Source organism: Pristis pectinata, chromosome 37 (genome assembly GCF_009764475.1).
Source record: "Pristis pectinata isolate sPriPec2 chromosome 37, sPriPec2.1.pri, whole genome shotgun sequence".
Taxonomy (NCBI): Eukaryota; Metazoa; Chordata; class Chondrichthyes; order Rhinopristiformes; family Pristidae; genus Pristis; species Pristis pectinata.
In genome coordinates, this window is record NC_067440.1 from 5,680,563 (window position 1) to 5,700,113 (window position 19,551).

General features: G+C 50.2%; 2 protein-coding genes across 5 annotated transcripts in view; one reads left to right on the plus strand and one right to left on the minus strand.

The window, feature by feature from the left end:
• On the plus strand, positions 1-18,647 carry rangrf (RAN guanine nucleotide release factor). Of its 3 annotated transcripts, none has more exons than XR_007958711.1 (7): positions 1-104; positions 2,727-2,812; positions 5,088-5,204; positions 7,198-7,360; positions 9,029-9,123; positions 16,091-16,272; positions 18,461-18,647. XR_007958711.1 is itself a non-coding variant. In XM_052044694.1 (6 exons), the coding sequence occupies exons 2-6, from the start codon at positions 2,730-2,732 to the stop codon at positions 10,365-10,367; spliced, it is 597 nt and encodes a 198-aa protein (XP_051900654.1). In that variant the 5' UTR covers positions 1-104; positions 2,727-2,729; the 3' UTR covers positions 10,368-11,749. The 3 variants fall into 3 exon arrangements, 1 of the variants encoding a protein (XP_051900654.1); XR_007958710.1 differs by lacking the exon at positions 18,461-18,647 and adding an exon at positions 17,910-18,029; XM_052044694.1 differs by lacking the exons at positions 16,091-16,272; positions 18,461-18,647 and adding an exon at positions 10,229-11,749.
• Positions 17,657-19,551, minus strand: part of slc25a35 (solute carrier family 25 member 35) — a 21,062-nt gene continuing 19,167 nt past the window's right edge. For both annotated transcript variants that reach the window (XM_052044692.1, XM_052044690.1), the window contains one exon: positions 17,657-18,162. In XM_052044692.1, the coding sequence (XP_051900652.1) occupies positions 17,995-18,162 (168 nt within the window). In that variant the 3' untranslated portion in view covers positions 17,657-17,994. The remainder of the gene's footprint in view (positions 18,163-19,551) is intronic.

Consider the following 19,551-nt stretch of genomic DNA (forward strand, 5'->3'; position numbering starts at 1 on the left):
TTTCCGGTTCGGGCCGATCTGAGTTTCGTGTGTTTCCGGCAGGACTCGGCTGGCGGCGGCGGTTGGCCGATCACGGAGGCCGGGGACCGAGCCCGAGCAGCCAGGTAACCGAGCGCTGCCTCCCCTTCCGCGCCGACTGCCCGGTTGGTACCGTTCCCCGGGACGTGAGATCGATGCCTCGGCCAAGGCAGCCTGAAGGAACCGGTCCCGCTCGGGAGGCCGACAGCGGGCAGACGGTAGAGGCCGCCATCTCCCGCCACTGGATGCGGAGGAGACAGCAACCACGTGGGGCCGTCTGATCTGTGGACAGCCTGACCGAGAGGGGGCAGCAGTGGCGCCAGTGCCAGTGGAGACATTCGGGGGGGGGGGGGGGGGGGGGGGCAGTGCCAGTGGAGCCTGATCCCCAGTGGGGGGGGGGGGGGGGGGGGTGCCAGTGGGATATGTTCCCCAGTGAGGGACAGTACCAGTGGAGCCTGATCCCCAGTGGGGGGGGGGGGGGGTGCCAGTGGGATATGTTCCCCAGTGAGGGACAGTGCCAGTGGAGCATGTTCCCCAGTGAGGGGCAGCATCAGTGGAGCCTGATCCCCAGTGGGGGTGCCAGTGGGATATGTTCCCCAGTGAGGGACAATGCCAGTGGAGCATGTTCCCCAGTGAGGGGCAGCATCAGTGGAGCCTGATCCCCAGTGGAGGGGGCAGTGCTGGTGGAACATGTTCCCCAGTGAGAGGCAGTGTCAGTGGAGCATGTTCCCCAGTGTGGGGCAGTGCCAGTGGAGCCTGTTACCCATTGAGGGGCAGTGCCAGTGGAGCCTCTTCCCCATTGAGGGGCAATGCCAGTGGAGCATGTTCCCCAGTGGGGCAGTGCCAGAGGATTTTCTCCAGTGAAGGGCAGTGCCCGTGGAGTCTGTTCCCCAGTAAGGGGCAGAGCCAGGGGAGCCTGTTCCCCAGTGAGGGGAGGGGGGAACCAGTGGAACGTTCCCCGGTGAGGGGCAGTGCCAGTGTATTTTTCCCAGTGAGGGGCAGTGCCAGCAGAACATGTTCCCCAGTGAGAAGCAGTGCCAGGGGAGTCTGTTCTGCAGTGAGGTGCAGAGCCAGTGGGCCCTGTTCCCCATTGAGGGGCAATGCCAGGGTACTGTTCACCAGGGAGGGACAGTGCCAGAGGAGCCCACTCCCCACTGAGCAGTGCCAGTGGGGCCTGTCCTCCAGTGAGGGGCAGTGTTAGGGGAGCCTGTTCCCCAGTGAGGGGCAGTGCTGGGTAACCTCTACACAATGAGCGTCAGCGCCCAGTGTATGTACAAATTGCTTGTGCTCTTGGAGTGTCTGATGGATCCGTTTGAAGAGAATGTTATTGTATGTAACAGGGGTAGAGGGAGCTTCACTCTGTGTGCACTCATTTACAACTTTCCCTTTCATCTGTGTTGTCATTATTGTGTGAATACAACACCTACAAAGGCAGGAGTATATACACAGTCGCAGTGGTACTCCCTAACAAAAGGGTTCCCTGCAATGGCACTTGTTCCCTCCTAGAACTCTTGTGAGTGGGGTTTCATCTTCAAATAAAGCTGAAAGTACAGATCTACTCATTACCCTTCCTATAATCATTCTACCAATACCAATACCAAGTATTGTGTGCAATTCTGGTCACCCCGTCACAGGAAGGACGTGGAGGCTTTGGAGAGGATAAAGCAGAGGTTCACCAGGATGCTGCTTGGATTAGAGAGCATAAGCTAAAAGGAGAGGTTGGACAAACTTGGGCTGTTTTCTCTGAAGCGTCAGAGGCTGAGGGGAGACCTGACAAAGGGTTATAAGATTATCAGAGACATAACAGGGCAGACAGTCAGAATCTTTTTCCCAGGGTAGAAATGCCAAATACTAGAGGACGTGCATTTAAGGTGAGAGGAGGAGATGTGTGGGGCAAGTTTTTTTTGCAGAGAGTGGTGGGTGCCTGGAATGCACTGCCAGGGGTGGTGGTGGAGGCAGATACGATAGAGGGGTTTAAGAGGATGTTAGACACATGAATAAGGAGGGATGTGGATCACGTGCTGGCAGAAGAGATTTAGCTTCATAGAACCATAGAACAGTACAGCACAATACAGGCCCTTCGGCCCACAATGTTGTGCTGACCTTTAAACATCGCCTAAGACTATCTAACCCCTTCCTCCCACATATCCCTCTATTTTAAATTTCTCCATATGCTTATCTAACAACCTCTTGAACTTGACCAATGTACCTGCCTCCACCACCACCCCAGGCAGCGCATTCCATGCCCCAACCACTCTCTGGGTAAACAGTCTTCCTCTGATATCTCCCTTGAACTTCCCACCCATTACTTTAAAGCCGTATCCTCTTATATTGAGCATTGGTGCCCTGGGAAAGAGGCGCTGGCTGTCCACTCTATCTATTCCTCTTAATATTTTGTACACCTCTATCATGTCTCCTCTCATCCTCCTTCTCTCCAAAGAGTAAAGCCCTAGCTCCCTTAGTCTCGCCTCATAATGCATACTCTCCAAACCAGGCAGCATCCTGGTAAATCTCCTCTGCACCCTTTCCAACACTTCCAAATCCTTCCTGTAATGAGACGACCAGTTTAATTCGGCATCATGGTCGGCACAGACATGGTGGGCCGAAGGGCCTGTTCCTGTGCTGTACTGTTCTGTGTATTTCAGCAGGGTGCTGAGGGATGAGTGTTTGGTCCTTTAACATAAAGTATGAAACTCCGTTTGTTCCAGGAGATGGCAACGAATGGGACCCACGCTCAAGCGCTGTTTGGGGGTTCGTTCTCGGTTGTTCTCCCCCCCCATGCCATCGACGTCAGGTAAGCCCAACACAGACGAATCAGGAGCAGGAGCCACTTGGTCACTCCAGCCTGCTTGGCCAATCATGGCAGATCTCTTTGCAACCTCAACCCCGCACTCACGTTTCCCCTTGGTCATCTTTCGCAACAAACAACCTGCTGGAGGAACTCAGTGGGTCGAGCAGCAGCTGTGGGGTGGAGAGGAATTGTTGACGTTTTGGGTCGAGACCCCGCATCAGGACTGTGAGCAGAGAGGGGAGATGACTGGTATAGAGAGGAGAGGCGGAGTGGTGAGACAAGGGGCAGGTAGGTGATTGGTGGGAGGGAATTGGAATTGGTTTATTATTGTCACGTACCGAGGTCCAGTGAAAAACTTGTCTTGCATACCGATCGTACAGGTCAATTCATTACACAGTGCATTGAGGTTGTACAAGGTAAAGATAAAGGTTGTACAAGGCACAGCTACAGATAAAGTGCAGTGTAGGCAGACAACATGTCAAGGTCATAATGAGGTAGATCATGAGATCAAGAGTCCATCTTATTGTACTAGGGGACTGTTCAATTGTCTTATAACAGTGGGATAGAAGCTGTCCTTGAGCCTGGTGGTACGTGCTCTCAGACTTTTGTATCTTCTGCCTGACGAGAGGGTGGAGAAGAGAGAATGTACGGGGTGGGAGGGGTCTCTGATTATGTTGGCTGCTTCACCGAGGCAGCGAGAAGTGCAGACAGAGTCCATGGAGGGGAGGCTGGTTTCCGTGATGTGCTGAGCTGTGTCCACAACCCTCTGCAGTTTCTTGTGCTAATGGGCAGAGCAGTTGCCGTACCAAGTTGTGATGCATCCGGATAGGATGCTTTCTATGGTGCATCGATAAAAGTTGGTGAGTGTCAAGGGGGACATGCTGAATTTCTTTAGCCTCCTGAGAAAGTAGAGGCTCTGGTGAGCTTTCATGGCTTTGGCGTCTACGTGGTTGGACCAGGACAGGTTATTGGTGATGTTCACCCCTCTGAACTTAAAGCTCTCAACCCTCTCCACCTCAGCACCATTGATGTAGACAGGAGGATAATGGGCAGATGAAGCCAGTTAGGGGAGAGGGAGGGGTAGAGCTGGGAGACAACGGAGAGGTGGGTGATAGATGGCAGACAAAGAAAGAGGGACAGATGGAGCGAGGTGTGGGGAGGGGAGGGTGAAGGTGGAGACAGCTGCTGGAGGAACACAAGGGCTCCCAGTGTTGGACTCAATGTGAAGGAGCTGAGAACCGTTAGGGGAGAGGTGTATGGCACAGTGCCAGCGACCCAGGTTCAATTCCTGCCGCTGCCTGTAAGGAGTTTGTACGTTCTCCCCGTGTCTGCGTGGGTTTCCTCTGGGTGCTCCGGTTCCCTCCCACCTTCCAAAGACGTACGGGTTAGGAAGTTGTGGGCGTGCTATGTTGGCGCTGGAAGCGTGGCGACACTTGCGGGCTGCCCCCAGAACACTTTACGCAGAAGATGCATTTCACTGTGTTTTGATGTGCATGTGACTAATAAAGAAATCTTATCTTAACCTTTCAGCCCCTTGCTTACCAAGTGTCTACCTACCTCCCCCTGCCTTAAAAATATTCAAAAGACTCTGCTTCCACCTCGCTTTGAGGGAGAGAATTCCCCTCGTCTCAGTTTTAACAGTGTGTCCTCTTATTTCTAAACAGTGGCCGCTCGTTCTAGATTCTCCCACAGGAGGAAACACCCTCTCCACTTCCATCCTGACAAGACCCCTTGGGATCTGATATGTTCCAATCACGTGCCCTCTCACTCCAGCAGATAACGAGCATAACCTTTCCCCAAGAGACAACACAGGGAGTGGCTGATATCTGGAACGCCCTGCCAGAGGAGGCGGTGGTATCAGATACAATTATACGTTTAAGAGACAGACACCTGAATAGGCAAGGCATAGAAGGATACGGTGCTGCTGAGGTCAAATGGGATTGGTGTAGATCGGCAGAGACCTGGTGGGCTGAAGGGCCTGTTCCTGTACTGTACCACTTCACGACTCTGTAAGTGAAGCTTCTTTTAAAAAAAATGTCAGCCGTATTGCCTACAGACTATCCCGACTTAAACATACTTCACTTCAAAATCCCGGAACTCTGTGCCTGCCTCAGTTAAAGTAGGATAGTAGTGATGGCCTGAATGGCAGCTAGCAAAGGGGAGGAAGTGCTGACCCTAACAGCGATGTCACGCCATTATATCTATACCCTGAAACGGGTCTCTCTGAAAGGCAGCGTTACGTTGGATTTTGGTTCCTCTGTACCCTCTACCCTTACAGCGATATCCGGGAGCTTCCAGACAACCAGGAGGTGTTCATGCACAGTAGTACGGACCAGAGCATCATCATTGAGTTGCTGGAGTACCAGGGTCAGGTTCCTGACGAGGATGCAGCCAGGTAAGTTAGTCCAGTCTAAATAGTGTAGCGGTTAGCATAACGTTTTACAGCGCCAGTGACCCGGGTTCAATTCCCACTGCTGTCTGTAAGGAGTTTGTACGTTCTCCCTGTGTGTCTGCGTGGGTTTCCTCCGGGTGCTCCGGTTTCCTCCCACATTCCAAAGACGTACGGGTTAGGAAGTTGGGGGCGTGCTATGTTGGCGCCGGAAGCGTGGCGACACTTGCGGGCTGCCCCCAGAACACTCTACGCAAAAGATGCATTTCACTGTGTGTTTCAATGTACGTGTGACTGACAAAGAAATCTTATAACCACAGTGGCACAGCGGGTAGATCCGCTGTCTCACAGCTCCAGCGACCCCGGGTTCGATCCCAACCCCCGGCCCTGTCCCTGTGTGGAGTTTGCCTGTGACCACGTACGTTTACCCCAGGGGCTCCGGTTTCCTCTTCCATTGTGTTTACTTACTTTCACTACGTTGGTTACACAGAACGAATTTTACTCCACATTGTGGGCCAGAGGGCTGTTCCTACAGTACAGCACAGGAACACGATGTTGTGATGAACTAGACGTCTAATTAAACTAATCCCTTCTGCCTGCACACGGCCCATGTTCCAGTGCTTTGTTTTTATTTCAAAAATAGTCTTTATTCATAATAAAAAATATATGCAAAGGAAGGAACAGTGCAAAAAAATCTTTTACATTCATGGTCATTACATTCTGTAGTGTAAACGTTAAAGATAAAAGCACACAGACAAACCCAGCACCATTGCCACTCATGTGGCTCCCTGAGGTGATACACACCCTTTCATTGATTGAGGGGTTTCCCCACCCAGCTCCGTCCCTCCATGTGCAGTAGCGGAAGGAGCCCGGACTGTGGTCCTTCCCCAGGGAGACTTTGCATTGGCTGCGCCGAGCTTCAGCGCGTCCCTCCGCACGTACTCCTGCAGCCCGGACTGTGCCCGTCGGCAGCATTCCCTTACGGACATCTCACTGAGCTGGAAGACCAACAGGTTTCAGGCAGACCAAAGGGCGTCCTTCACCGAGTTGATGACCTCCCAGCAGCACTTGACGTCTGTCTCAGTGTGTGTGTGAGACCCCAGAAAGAACCCATAGATCAGAGAGTCCTCTTGTGCTGTACTGTTCTACCTGTATCGCATTTTTAGGTAGTCATTTGTGAATTCCATAAGGGCAAATTTCCATTAGCTGAACCACCATAATGTCGGGGTTGCCTGTAATAAAATAATATCACTTCTAATTTGTGCAACCAGATTATGAAGTCTGTTGTGCTGAGATGCTACATTTTTCTGGACTAAAATTTGATAGAGTTCTTTATTGCAGGCATTTCTATATTTCCTTACAACACAGAGGGAAGACACTTTGGCCTATTGTCCATAACCAGTATACTAGCCCAATCCTACCCCACCTCCAACTTTGCGCTGTAACCTAGTCTCTCCTCTTTCCCACATTCTACCCCTCACCTTCACACCAGGGGGGCAATTTACAGCAGCCGATTAACCCACTGACCCCGCACGTCGTTGGAATGTGGGAGGGAACCGGAGCACCCGGGGGAAACCCACGCGGTCACAGGGAGAACGTGCAAACTCCACGCGGACAGCGCCGGAGGTCGGGATCGAACCTGGGCCACTGGAACTGTGAGGCAGTGGCTCCAGTAGCTGCCAAGCTGTGTCGTCCCTGATTGGCGGAATTTTATCTTGTTGCAGTGCAATTGGGCCCCGCGTTTGCTCCCATCTTGTTAATCAACGTTGCTCCTATGTAACGAACAATCTGCTGGAGGAACTCAGCGGGTCAAGCAGCACCTGTGGGGGGAAAGAGATTGGGTTGAATCCCTGCATGAGTCCTGATGTGTCGACAGTTCCTTCCCCCACAGATGCTGCTCGACCCGCTGTTCCTCCAGCAGATTGTGTGTTGCTCCAGATTCCGGCCTCTCGCTCACGTGCAGAAGCAGCTCAGAATCACCGGCGCTTTGTATTGTCAGGTACCACTTTGATGACGTCACAGCTATTAACGGCGTTTCAGCTGGGGATGGCACAGAGGTCCTGAGCGTCGGGCCCATCAGCAGAGACCAGATCGCACTGAAGGAGCTGAGCAGCGCCTGGTTTCTCTCTGGGAGACAGCGGGTGGCCAAGTTCAACGAGCAGGTCAGTGGCAGTCGGCTGGTTCCCTCGGGTTACATAGAAACATAGAAAACCTATAGCACAGTTCAGGCCCTTCGGCCTACGAAGCTGTGCTGAACATGTCCCTACCTTAGAAATTACTGGGCTCACCCATAGCCCTCTATTTTTCTCAGCTCCATGTACCTATCCAAAAGTCTCTTAAAGGACCCTATCGTATCCGCCTCCACCATTCCACACACTCACCACTCTGAGTAAAAAACTTACCCCTGACATCTCCTCTCTACCTACTCCCCAGCATCTTAAACCTGTGTCCTCTTGTGGCCACCATTTCAGCCCTGGGAAAAAGTCTCTGACTATCCACACGATCAATGCCTCTCATCACCTTATACACCTCCGTCAGGTCCCCCCCCCATCCTCCGTCGCTCCAAGGAGAAAAGGCCGAGTTCACTCAACCTGGTTTTCATGAGGCATGCTCCCCAATCCAGGCAACATCCTTGTAAATCTCCTCTGCACCCTCTCTACGGCTTCCACATCCTTGGTCGTACTTAGTTGGGACAAGAACATAAGAAATAGGAGCAGGAGGAGGCCATCTGGCCCGTCGAGCCTGCTCCGCCATTCAATAAGATCATGGCTGATCTGGCCGTGGACTCAGATCCACCTACCTGCCTTTTCCCCATAACCCTTCATTCCCCTACTCTGCAAAAATCTATCTAACTGCGCCTTAAATATATTTAATGAGGCAGCCTCTACTGCTTCCCTGGGCAGAGAATTCCACAGATTCACTATTCTCTGGGAAAAGCAGTTCCTCTTCATCTCCATCCTAAATCTACTCCCCCGAATCTTGAGGCCACATCCCCTAGTTCTAGTCTCACCTACCAGTGGAAACAACCTTCCTGCCTCTGTCTTATCTCTCCCTTTCATAATTTTATTTGTTTCTATAAGATCCCCTCTCATTCTTCTGAATTCCAGTGAATATAGTCCCAGGCGACTCAATCTCTCCTCACAGGCTAACCCCCTCATCTCCGGAATCAACCTGGTGAACCTCCTCTCCACCGCCTCCAAAGCCAGCACATCTTTTCTCAAGTAAGCAGACCGGAACTGCATGCAGTACTCCATGCATTGCCGAACTGAAGGCTTCAATCAGGCCCTGAACCGTCCTTTGGATGAGTTCTAACCGTCTCCAATTTTGTCCTTTCAACTCCTATCCTCCCTCACAGTCTTTCTACACTCTGCGTCTACTTGTACACTAAATGCACCAACCTCTAACCTGTCACTCTGGTTCCCATCCCCCTGCCAAATTAGTTTAGACCCCCCTCAACAGCTCTGGCAAATCTGCCCGCAAGAATATTGGTCCCCCTCCAGTTCAGGCGTAACCTGTCCCTTTTGTACAGGTCGTACCTTCCCCAGAAGAGATCCCAAAGATCCACAAATCTGAAACCCTTCCCCTTGCACCAACTCCTCAGCCACGCATTCATCTGCCTAAACCAACCTATTCTTACCCTCACTGACACATTTCTGATCGGTGCACAAAGTTATACTGTATTGGGGAATCAAAGTCTATCGACGGTTGTCTATGAGATGATGGAGAATGCCTGAGGTCTATGCTAAATGGAGGTGTTTCCAGCAGATGCATTCATCTGGCTGGTTCTGTGGACAATAGGACTTATTTCCTATCTGCTTTCTGCCCTACAGGCCAAGAACACAGTGAACATGCACCTGGTCCTCTTCAGACTCCCTCAATACACCACTGACATACTCATCACTTTTAACGACCCAACGATGATCAGGTACCTCTGTCACTGACTGGCCCCGATGTCCACTTTTATGTTAGTTAGTGTGAGAACTGGGGGCCATTTGGGCTTCTGAACTTTACCAAGGCTTCACCTGTAGCACCTCCCGAATCTGCGCCCTCCAACGACTGGATGGAGGAAGGCAGCAGGACGACCCTCCATTCTAACACGGGACGGTGCGGGAGTTAGTGCTGCTTCCTCACGGCCCCAGCGACCTGGGTTCCTGCAAAATGCAGGCTGAGTTTCACAGAAACTGCTGGAGGAACTCAGCAGGTCGGCAGCATCTATGGAGGGAAATGGACAGTCGATGTTTCGGGTTGAGACCCTGCATCTGGACTGCATGTTGAATTTGGTTAATTCCGGGGGGGTGGGGGGGGGTAAGTGTGGATAGTTTTGGGAATAGGATATCTTGTCTTCATCCCCAACCCCTACTGCCTCACGAATGAGAGTGGGCTACAGATACAGTAAAAGTTTGCCCTAAGACTTGGTTAAGGAGCAGCAGAGTGCAGCAGTGGTTAGTACCGCTGAGACCCAGGTTCGATCCCGACCTTTAGCTGTGTGTGTGTGCGTGCGTGCGTGCGTGTGTGTGTGTGCCCACTGTAAATTGCCCCCAGTGTGTGGGTGAAGGGTAGAATCTGGGCGGGAGCCAGTGGAAGTGTGGGGATAATTAAAAAAATGGGATCGGTGTAAATAGTTGAACGAAAATTACCATCCTCTGTGTGGAAAAAGTTACCCCTCGGGGTCCCTTTACATCTTTCCCCTCTCACCTTATACCTGTGCCCTCCCCTAGCCTGAGACAAAAACTGTAACCATCCCCTCCTGATTTTGTAAACCTCCATAAGGTCACCCCTCAGCTTCCTACGCTCCAGGGATAAAAGTCCCAGCCTATTTAGTCTCTCCTTATAACTCGAGCCCTCCAGTCCTGGTATCTGGTGGATCTTTTCTGCACCCTCTCTACTTAATGTCATCTTTCCTATAATACAGTGACTGCACTCAATATACCAGGTGTTGTCTCACCTATGTCTCGTACAGCTGTACACCTTGTCCTTGTGAGGCGTGCCCCACTGATCTGGCCTCTCCCTCTCTCTCTCCCTCTCATCAGCCCCCTCAGCAGCAGCAGAGGAGCAGACCCCGTGCAGCCTGGAGGTTCGTCGGCCAACCCTGCCCAGTGCTGGACCCTGGAGCAGTTCCGAGCCACCGCGCACTCCCTCCGGCTCCTGAACCCGGCCGTCTTCCCCTGATCGTCGGCACCCGGGATCGCACGAGACGGGAACCCCGGAAAAGCGAGCGGCTCACTGGGATGGACCTTGCTGGTTCCCTCCTGCTGAGGAAAGCACGTGTTCCTCTTCTGAAAGTGACCATTGGGACTGTCTGCCGTTCATTGACATCATGGCTGAACTTCAATCCAACTCCACACGGCCCTGCCTTCCCCAGAAATCAACCAGTCTCAGATTGAGAATTAACAATTAATTCTCCATCAGTTGCCCTTTGCCAGTTTTAAACTCCTACACCCTCTGCGATCCGGAGTGTGTCCCAACTCTGCTCTTGATAAATGTGGCTGCAGTTTTTCGACCATGCCTTCTGTACCCTTTTAGACTCCCCTACCCTGGGACAAAGACTAACAATCCACCTTATCCATGCCTCCCATGATTTTGTAAACCCCTATAAGGTCACCCCTCAGCTTCCTACACTCCAGAGGAAAAAATATTCCAGCCTGTTCTGTCTCTCCTTATAACTCAAACCCTCCAGTCCTGGCAACTTGTGCATCTTTTCTGCACCGTCTCTAGCTTAATGTCATCCTTCCTATAACATGGTGATTGCCTGACCCTTAGAAAATAGCTCTCTTGGTCTGCTTTTATTTCCTTGAAAATTTCATCAAATCAGTTCTTAACCTGCATGTACGCCTCAAGTTTGACTAAACACCCGGTAACACCGTCCCAGAGCCTGAAGGCACGCCTTTAACCTGTGTTAGACTTCCTTGAGACACTGGAGACAGCAGACACTGGAATCTGGAGCAACCCACAAGCAGTGCTGGAGGAACCCAGCAGGTCGGGCAGCATCAGTGGAGGGAAATGGACAGTCAACGTTTCGGGTCGGGACCCTTCATCTGGGGGATTGGGTACCAGAAGGTTGAGAATTTGATGTTCATGCTGGTGGGTTGGAGATAGATTTCTCAAACTTCTGGTACCTGCTCCCCCTCTGGCCCTTTCCCCCTTTTTTTTTTCGTTTCTTCTCTCCTGATCCAACCCCCCCCCCCCCCCCCATCACTCCATGTCTGTCCCCTCTCCCTCTGCCCATCACCCACACACTCCTGCCACCGGTCCCCCTCCCCACCTCCCTCCCTTTATTCCAGGCTCCACCTTCCCCTCCTATCAGATTCCACCCATCTTCAGCCCTCCGTCACTTCCGCCTATCACCTCTCAGCATCTGACATCATTCCCACCCTCCTCTATTACCCCCCTCACATGGATCCACCTATCACCTGCCACCTCTCTATACTGACCAGCTCCCCTCTATATCTTGCAGTCCAGATGAAGGGTCTCAACCCAAAATGTAGACTTTCTTGATCCTTTCAATCGTCGGAGACTCCTTGTTTGAAATGCAAATAAAATTGGTAAATTGGTTTCTAATTGCAACTTGTACTGAGGTACCGTGAAAAACTTGTCTTGCATACCATCCATACAGATCATTTCATTACACAGTGCATCAAGGTAGTACAGAGGAAAACCATAACAGAATACAGAATAAAGTGTCACAGTTACAGAGAAAGTGCAGTGCAGGCAGACAGTAAGGTGCAAGGGCCACGACGAGGTAGATTGTGAGATCAAGAGTCCATCTTATTGTCCTAGGGGACCATTCAATATTCTTATAACAGTGCGATAGAAGCTGTCCTGGAGCCTGGTGGTACGTGCTTTCAGGCTTTTGTATCTTCTGCCCGACGGGAGGGGGGAGAAGAGAGAATGTCCGGGGTGGGAGGGGTCCTTTACAGAGGCAGCGGGAAAAGTCCATGGAGGGGAGACTGTTTTCCGTGATGTGCTGAGCTGTGTTCACAGCTCTCTGCATAAAGGGTTCTGATTCAATCCCATTTATATTTCGTCCCGCCCCCCTCCCCTTCCTACAACTATTTATTCCCAAATATCTTGTGAGCAGTGTGGCTGTGAAGCAAGTTGTAAGGGAGCTTATAACTAAAACCCAAGCTACCAGTGTCCAACTTTGTGGAAAAAAGTATTGAGCTCAGAAGCAGACTAGTGGTGAGTTATCAAACAGTGTGACACCCATTGCAACAGGTATCTGTTGTGTGTGGTGGGTCAGAGGCTGAGGGTGACCTTACACAGGTGTATAAAATCACAAGGGGCATAGATGGGCATAGATTTCCAGCCCATCTCTTTTTTACTGAAGGCTCTTGCTCCTGCCATGCCTGCCCCCTTCTTCCCTGTCCAGAGGCCAAAGACAGGGAAGGAGATCAAAGTGGGTTGGACAATTGTAGTGTGTGTACCCATTGTCGGATCCGGTTATTTTCGAATCTGCAGGTTCTTTCAGGAGTCCAAGAATGAGTTGAAAACAACTTGGTGCTTCAGAAAGTGCACGGTAGTGTAGCGGTTAGTGTAACGCTATTACAGCGCCAGTGAGCCCGGGTTCAATTCCGGCCACTATCTGTAAGGAGTTTGTACGTTCTCCCCGTGTCTGCGTGGGTTTCCTCCGGGTGCTCCAGTTTCCTCCCACATCCCAAAGACTTATGGGTTAGGAAGTTGTGGGCGTGCTATGTTGGCGCCGGAAGTGTGGCGACACTTGCGGGCTGCCCCCAGAACACTCTACGCAAAAGATGCATTTCACTGTGTGTTTCGATGTACATGTGACTAATAAAGATATCTTACTGGAAAAGTTTAAAACAAACAATCACAGAGCACATGGCACTAGCTTTAGTACTAGATGAGCCAAGACAAAGGAACTAAAATGAGCTCGGGTCAGGGGGAAGGCAGCAAGAGAGAGATTAACAAAAAATGACACCTTTTATACCTGAGACAAGAGGTACTCCTCAGCTAACAATAATCCAATCAGAAAACCTATTAGATACCTGTGGCAAAACCAACCAGTGAGAAAACACGTATTCACCTGATGATGAACCAATAAGCTAAGAACTGGCCATTCCTTGTGCAGCCACTTGAAGTGTATTAAACACTACACGTTTAAAAAAAACTACTTAAAATAGTCAAATCCAACACCCTGTTGGTCTTAACGGGGAAGGTCAAGTTAGACACAACTTTGGATGAGAAACAGGATAATGGAGACACAATATCTGCAGTGGGGTGGGTAGCTCAGCAGGGTTTCAACCCGAAACGTTGACAACTCCTTTCAGATACTGCGCGACCTGCTGAGTTCCTCCCAGCGGATTGTTTATAGCAATAGGATAATTTGGTATTGGTTTACTATTGTCACTTGTACCGAGGTACAGTGAAAAACTTGTCTTGCATACCGATCATACAGGTCAATTCATTACACAGTGCAATTACATTGAGTTAGTACAGAGTGCATTGATGTAGTACAGGTTAAAACAATAACAGTACAGAGTAAAGTGTCACAGCTACAGAGAAAGTGCAGTGCAATAAGGTGCAAGGTCACAACAAGGTAGATCGTGAGGTCAGAGTCCCTCTCATCATATAAGGGAACCGTTCAATAGTCTTATCACAGTGGGGTAGAAGCTTTCCTAGAGCCTGGTGGTACGTGCCCTCAGGCTCCTGTATCTTCTACCTGATGGAAGAGGAGAGAAGAGAGAATGTCCTGGGTGGGTGGGGTCTTTGATTATGCTGGCTGCTTCACCAAGGCAGTGAGAGGTAAAGACAAGAGTCCAAGGAGGGGAGGCTGGTGTCCGTGATGCGCTGGGCTGTGTCCACAACTCTCTGCAGTTTCTTGCGGTCCTGGGCAGAGCAGTTGCCGTACCAAGCCGTGATGCATCCAGATAGGATGCTTTCTGTGGTGCATCAATAAAAGTTGGTGAGTGTAATATGCACTGTCATCCTAGCTCACCTCAAGCCAGGGTTTTGTTGACTGTGTTTGTTCAAGCTACATCTTTTACTTATTGTTGCCTTGGGTCCATTACCAACTTGGCTTTTTTTCTGGAGCATTTCCTTGAGAACGCGATTTCAGGAACTGGCACATTCCACAGAACGCCCGTGGTTTGGGGACACGGTTTGGCTCTTTGAGCTTGTGCTGCTCTGGGACACATCTCCTCTGAACGGAATGCAACACTGACACCCCTTACCCTGCACCGACAGTCCAATCTTGGTACTAACCTTCCGAAATAAACTCTATTTCTCAGTCCAGGTGAAGGGTCTCGACCCAAAACGTCAACTGTGCATCTCCCCCAACAGATGCTGCCTGACCTGCTGAGTTCCTCCAGCGCCTTTTGTGGGTTGGTCTAGATTTCAGCATCTGCCGTCTCCATTGTCACCTACTGAATCATTGAGTTCGAGCCCCTTAATCATGGTCTGTCATTAAATGGCAGGCACGGTAGTGCAGCGGTTAGCGTAATGCTTTACAGTGCCAGCGACCTGGGTTCAATTCCCGCCGCTGTCTGAAGGAGTTTGTATGTTCTCCCCATGTCTGCGTGGGTTTCCTCCAGGTGCTCCGGTTTCCTCTCACATTGCAAAGATGTACGGGTTAGGAAGCTGTGGGCGTGCTATGTTGGCGCCAGAAGTGTGGCGACACTTGCGGGCTGCCCCCAGCACATTCTTAGCAACGCAAAAAGATATATTTCACTGTGTATTTCGATGCACATGTGACTAATAAATAAATATCCCATTTGCCCGTGTTTGGCCCATATCCCTCTAAACCTTTCCTATCCATGTACCTGTCCAAGTGTCTGTTAAATGTTCTTGTACCTGCCTCAACCACCTCCTCTGGCAGCTCGTTCCACACACCCACCACCCTCTGTTTGAAGAGGTTGCCTCTCAGGTCCCTTGCTCCTTTCACCTTAAACCTGTACCCTCTAGTTGTCTCTGCCTCCGGCTGCTTGTTGGGATGTTGACCAGCCAGTGATCTGCGTGTCACCATTGCCCAGACTAGCATCATTCCAGACTTATTGAATTAACTGAATTTATTCCCCAGCTCTGCAGCACTCTAAATTACTAAGACTTGTTACCATATCAACAGGTTATGTGGATTTTTAACACAGGGCGGCTCAGTGGCAGTGGGTAGAGACGCTGCCTCACGGCTCCAGAGACCCGGGTTCGATCCCAACCTCCGGCGCTGTGTGTGTGTCTGTAAAGATATCAGATGGAACCAGGACCCGATCGGGGAAGTGTGTGGGGGGTGGGGGGGAGCCAGTGGGTGAAATGTGTGGGTGGTAGGTGGATGGAACTGGGAGGGAAGGGGTTTTTAAGATAAGATTTCTTTATTAGTCACATGTATATCGAAACACACAGTGAAATGCATCTTCTGCGTAGAGTGTTCTGGGGGCAGCCCACAAGTGTCGCTACGCTTCAGGCGCCGACATAGCACGCCCACAACTTCCTAACCTGTACGTCTTTGGGATGTGGGAGGAAACCGGAGCACCTGGAGGAAACCCGCGCAGACACACGGGGAGAACGTACAAACTCCTTACAGACAGCTAACTGTAGATGGGGATCGGGTTGATGAGTTGGGCCGAAGGGCCTGCTTCCTTGCTGTATTACCCTGACCATTAAAAGGCCACTTGATGTCTCTTTATGAAGAAAACCTAATCTGTTCTTCACTGGCAGAGGTGTCACTGGGGAGGCTAGGGAAGTGCTCAACGTCAGTCAATCCTGACCTCTCCATCTGGCCATGAAGAAGAGCAGCTCCCTCACTATTCAATGCAACCACGGGTGAGCCTTGATCTCAACACCACACTCCCATCTCTGCCCAGAGCCATTAGCGCTGTACAGTTGATGGAGCCTGATGCAGGGTTTCCACCCGGAATGTTGACCATTCCTTTCCGTCCCCACAGACGCTGCCTGACCCGCTGAGTTCCTTCAGCAGACTGCTCGTGGCTCCAGATTCCGGTGTCTACAGTCTCGTGTCTCTAAATTCTTTCTGAATTGGTTAAGGCGACGTCCAGAATCTACAGCTGTGAACTGTGATCGATGGGTGATTTGGTAAAAGAAATCCACACCACCAGTGTTTAAGAAGGTAAACTTTTAGTAAATAAACTTTAATATTTTAAAATTCTGAGACACTTTCATTACCACTTGGGTGTTACATTCAAGAGGACTAAATAACTGTTTGAGAAACCAGATGATTATAATTTCAGCAACAGTTTTCTATTCATTACATTCACTTTGAACGAGGTGCACAATTAGTGTCCTCGATGTTTTTCTTTTAAGTGTTTCCCTCAAATATTTCTCCGCATTTGAAAACTGAGCAGGACTGTTCCCAATTTTCTCAGGGAAACCTACATCTTCACGGCCAACCACAGTGCAGTAAAATTATCCCACAGGGTTCTCCTTTTGATTTTTGGTAGTTGGATGCGGAGAGATATTCAGACAGTGCCTTCAAACAGAACACAGGATCCCGGATGCCCTAAATAATCCACCTCCAAATCACCTTACGGTGTTCACAATGAGAACAAAATTGCTCCTCAGGCAGCGTCAGTGGGAACAGAATCAGGATTGATGTCCATAGGAGAGCACCCGAGGTCGAGGGAACGGAAGGAACCTTTGTGATAGACTGCAGGCCAAGGTTGCCAAGGCGATAATTACTTCAAAAGCCACCAATGAAACCAACTGAAACATCCTCAGGTTTTACCTGAAGTTGTTAAACTTAATGTCAAGTCCCCAGGGTTGTAATATGCCTCGTCGAGAGATGGGGTGACGTTCTCAAACTTAGTGTCGTAGAAAAGAATGGGTGAAGTGATCTGTAGCTCCTATCATTAAAGGAGAGGTGTGGCCATTCAGGCTACCGTGAGCCTATCCCTTTGTGAGCCCACACAACTCTTTCCCACAAAGGCCAAAACTACAGATCTACCCTAAAGCCCATCCCTCCCAGTGACCGAGCTCCCGCCCCAGCGTCCAGTACTACAACTCTTCCCCCCACAGTAGGGGTATGAGAAACAAAAGGGTGCAGGCTTAAGGTGAGAGGAAGGAGTTTTGAAGAGGATTTGAGGGGTAGGTGCTTTTTTTTTTACACAGAGAATGGTCGATATCTGGAACACGCTGCCAGAGGAGGCAGTGGAATCAGATACAATCAGTATGTTTAATTGGCAAGGCCTAGGACATGGTCCTGATGCTGGCAAACGGGATTGGTGTGTAGATGGGCAAAGAAGGCTGGGATGGATCTGGGGGGCCGAAGGGCCTGTTTCTGTGCTGTACCACTCCGTGACAAAGCCCAGTTCCCAATCCGTCGAACCTCCCCCAACGTCCATCCCTCCCAGTAACTGAACTCCTGCCCCTGCACCCAGTACTACATCTCCTTTCACACCGCCCATCCCAAATAATCTTCCCCCAGCCACTGTCAATGTGACACTACCCCCCCCCCCCCAAAGTCCACCCAACACCCCTCCAATCCTTCCCCAAACTCGGCCTTCCAATACATCAACTCTTCCACCCCTCCAGTGCCAAACTCCCAGGTCTAAGGCACGAGTCCAACAACCATTCCAGTTGAGAAGGGACGTCCCATACACAGCGCAGATCAAAGGTCATAAGCGTCCTTGTGAAATAAACACCAATGTCCATCCTCCAAAGCCCACTACCACCGCCGGAGAAGCAGGTCCCTCTGTCAGCAAGACCGAAGACCTTTCACCTGTTTTTAACAAGCCCCTCTCCCGCCAGGCTTGCCTCGTTGATCCACCGCACCCTCCCGGCGGGGGTTTTGCCCCTCTGTGGGGGCTGCAGGAAAGGGGATCGGAGGGCAACGTCACCGCTTCCAGTAAAGCTTGCGCAGCTCGTCCCAGAAGAAGAGGCTGAGGACGGTGTGTGGGCCCAGCCTAAAATAGGAGGCCCCCGTTCCCTTGTAGAGGCCAGCGAAGCCTTCCTTTCTCACCGTCTTGGCGAAGCAGTCCAGGTTTCCGGTGTAGAACAGGCCCTGTGGAGGGACAACACTGAGGGTAAACAACCTCTACAGGAGAGGCTGCCTCAGGAGGGAGGCATCTGTCATCAAGGATCCCCACCATCCGGGCCATAACATCTTCTCGCAGCTCCCATCGGGCAGGAGGTACAGAAGCCTGAAGTCCCCACACCACCAGGTTCAGGAACAGCTACTTCCCTTCAACCATTCGGTTCTTGAACCAACCGGCACAACCCTAATCACTACCTCAGCAACACTGTGACCACTTCGGTCACTTTGCACTAAAACGGACTTTGTTGCCTGCCCCGTCTTCCAGGCTTACGTCTGCGCACGGGTGTCCTTGGAGAGGGAGCGCGCGGTACCCGCGGGCACCCTGGTTGAGTTCGGCGCTCGGTGGGCCCCTCAGGGGATCACGTGTGTTGTGGACGGTGAGAATGCGATTCTTCTCTGCAGTGTTGCGTGGTGCGTTTAGCGGGTGTTAGTGTTATCGCTGTAGTTATGTAGATGCTTAGTTTGTTTTCTTCTCTTTTTCTGTATTAGTTGTAGTATTTTGACACTGGTTGTCCATTTTGTAGTGCTTTTAGCTAATAAATGTTTATATAATAAAAAAATGGACTTTTATTCTAATTGTGTTGTTTCTTGTAAAAATTGTTTATGATTTTCTTGTGAATACTACTTTTCTAATGCTGTGTGCCTGTGATGCTGCTACAAGTATTGCACCCGTGCACACAGGTACCTGCGCACACACGTACCTGCGCATAGCTAGATACCCATTTCCCTTCTTCATTTTCAATGTATGTTTCTGGTTTAAGCTGGAACGAGCGCAGAGGAGATTTCCGAGCATGTTGCCAGGACTCGAGGGCCTGAGTTACAGGGAGAGACCCTATCACTGCAATTTTTGGATTACCAAGGATAGAGTCTGGCCACTTATCTGCTTCCGCTAACCGTATGATTGCCTTTGTTACATTAATGGCCAAACGATCCATTTTGCTTAAATGGAAGGATCCAATACCCCCGACTACTTTTCAATGGTTCTCTCAAACTAGATCATGTTTAAACTTGGAAAAAAATTACAGTTGATCCTTCGCTTAAATTTGAAGATATTTGGAGTCCATTTATTCAATATTTTCACATGATGTAGATCCCCTTTCAATAACTTTCCAACTTAGAGGAACAGAGTTGACGACATAATATCGCTCTGTTTCCACTGAGAAATTTTAGTCCAGTCTTTGTTTTTTTTGAAATATTTCTGTTGTTTAGTTTGGTTTGACACATTGTTTATAATTTTTCTTATTGATTTGGTTTTTCTTTATTTAAAATTTATATAATAAATCTTTTTCTTTCCTTTCTTTTACATTATATTCATTTACTAGGAGATCATTGGATCTACAGATGTTTTTATATTTT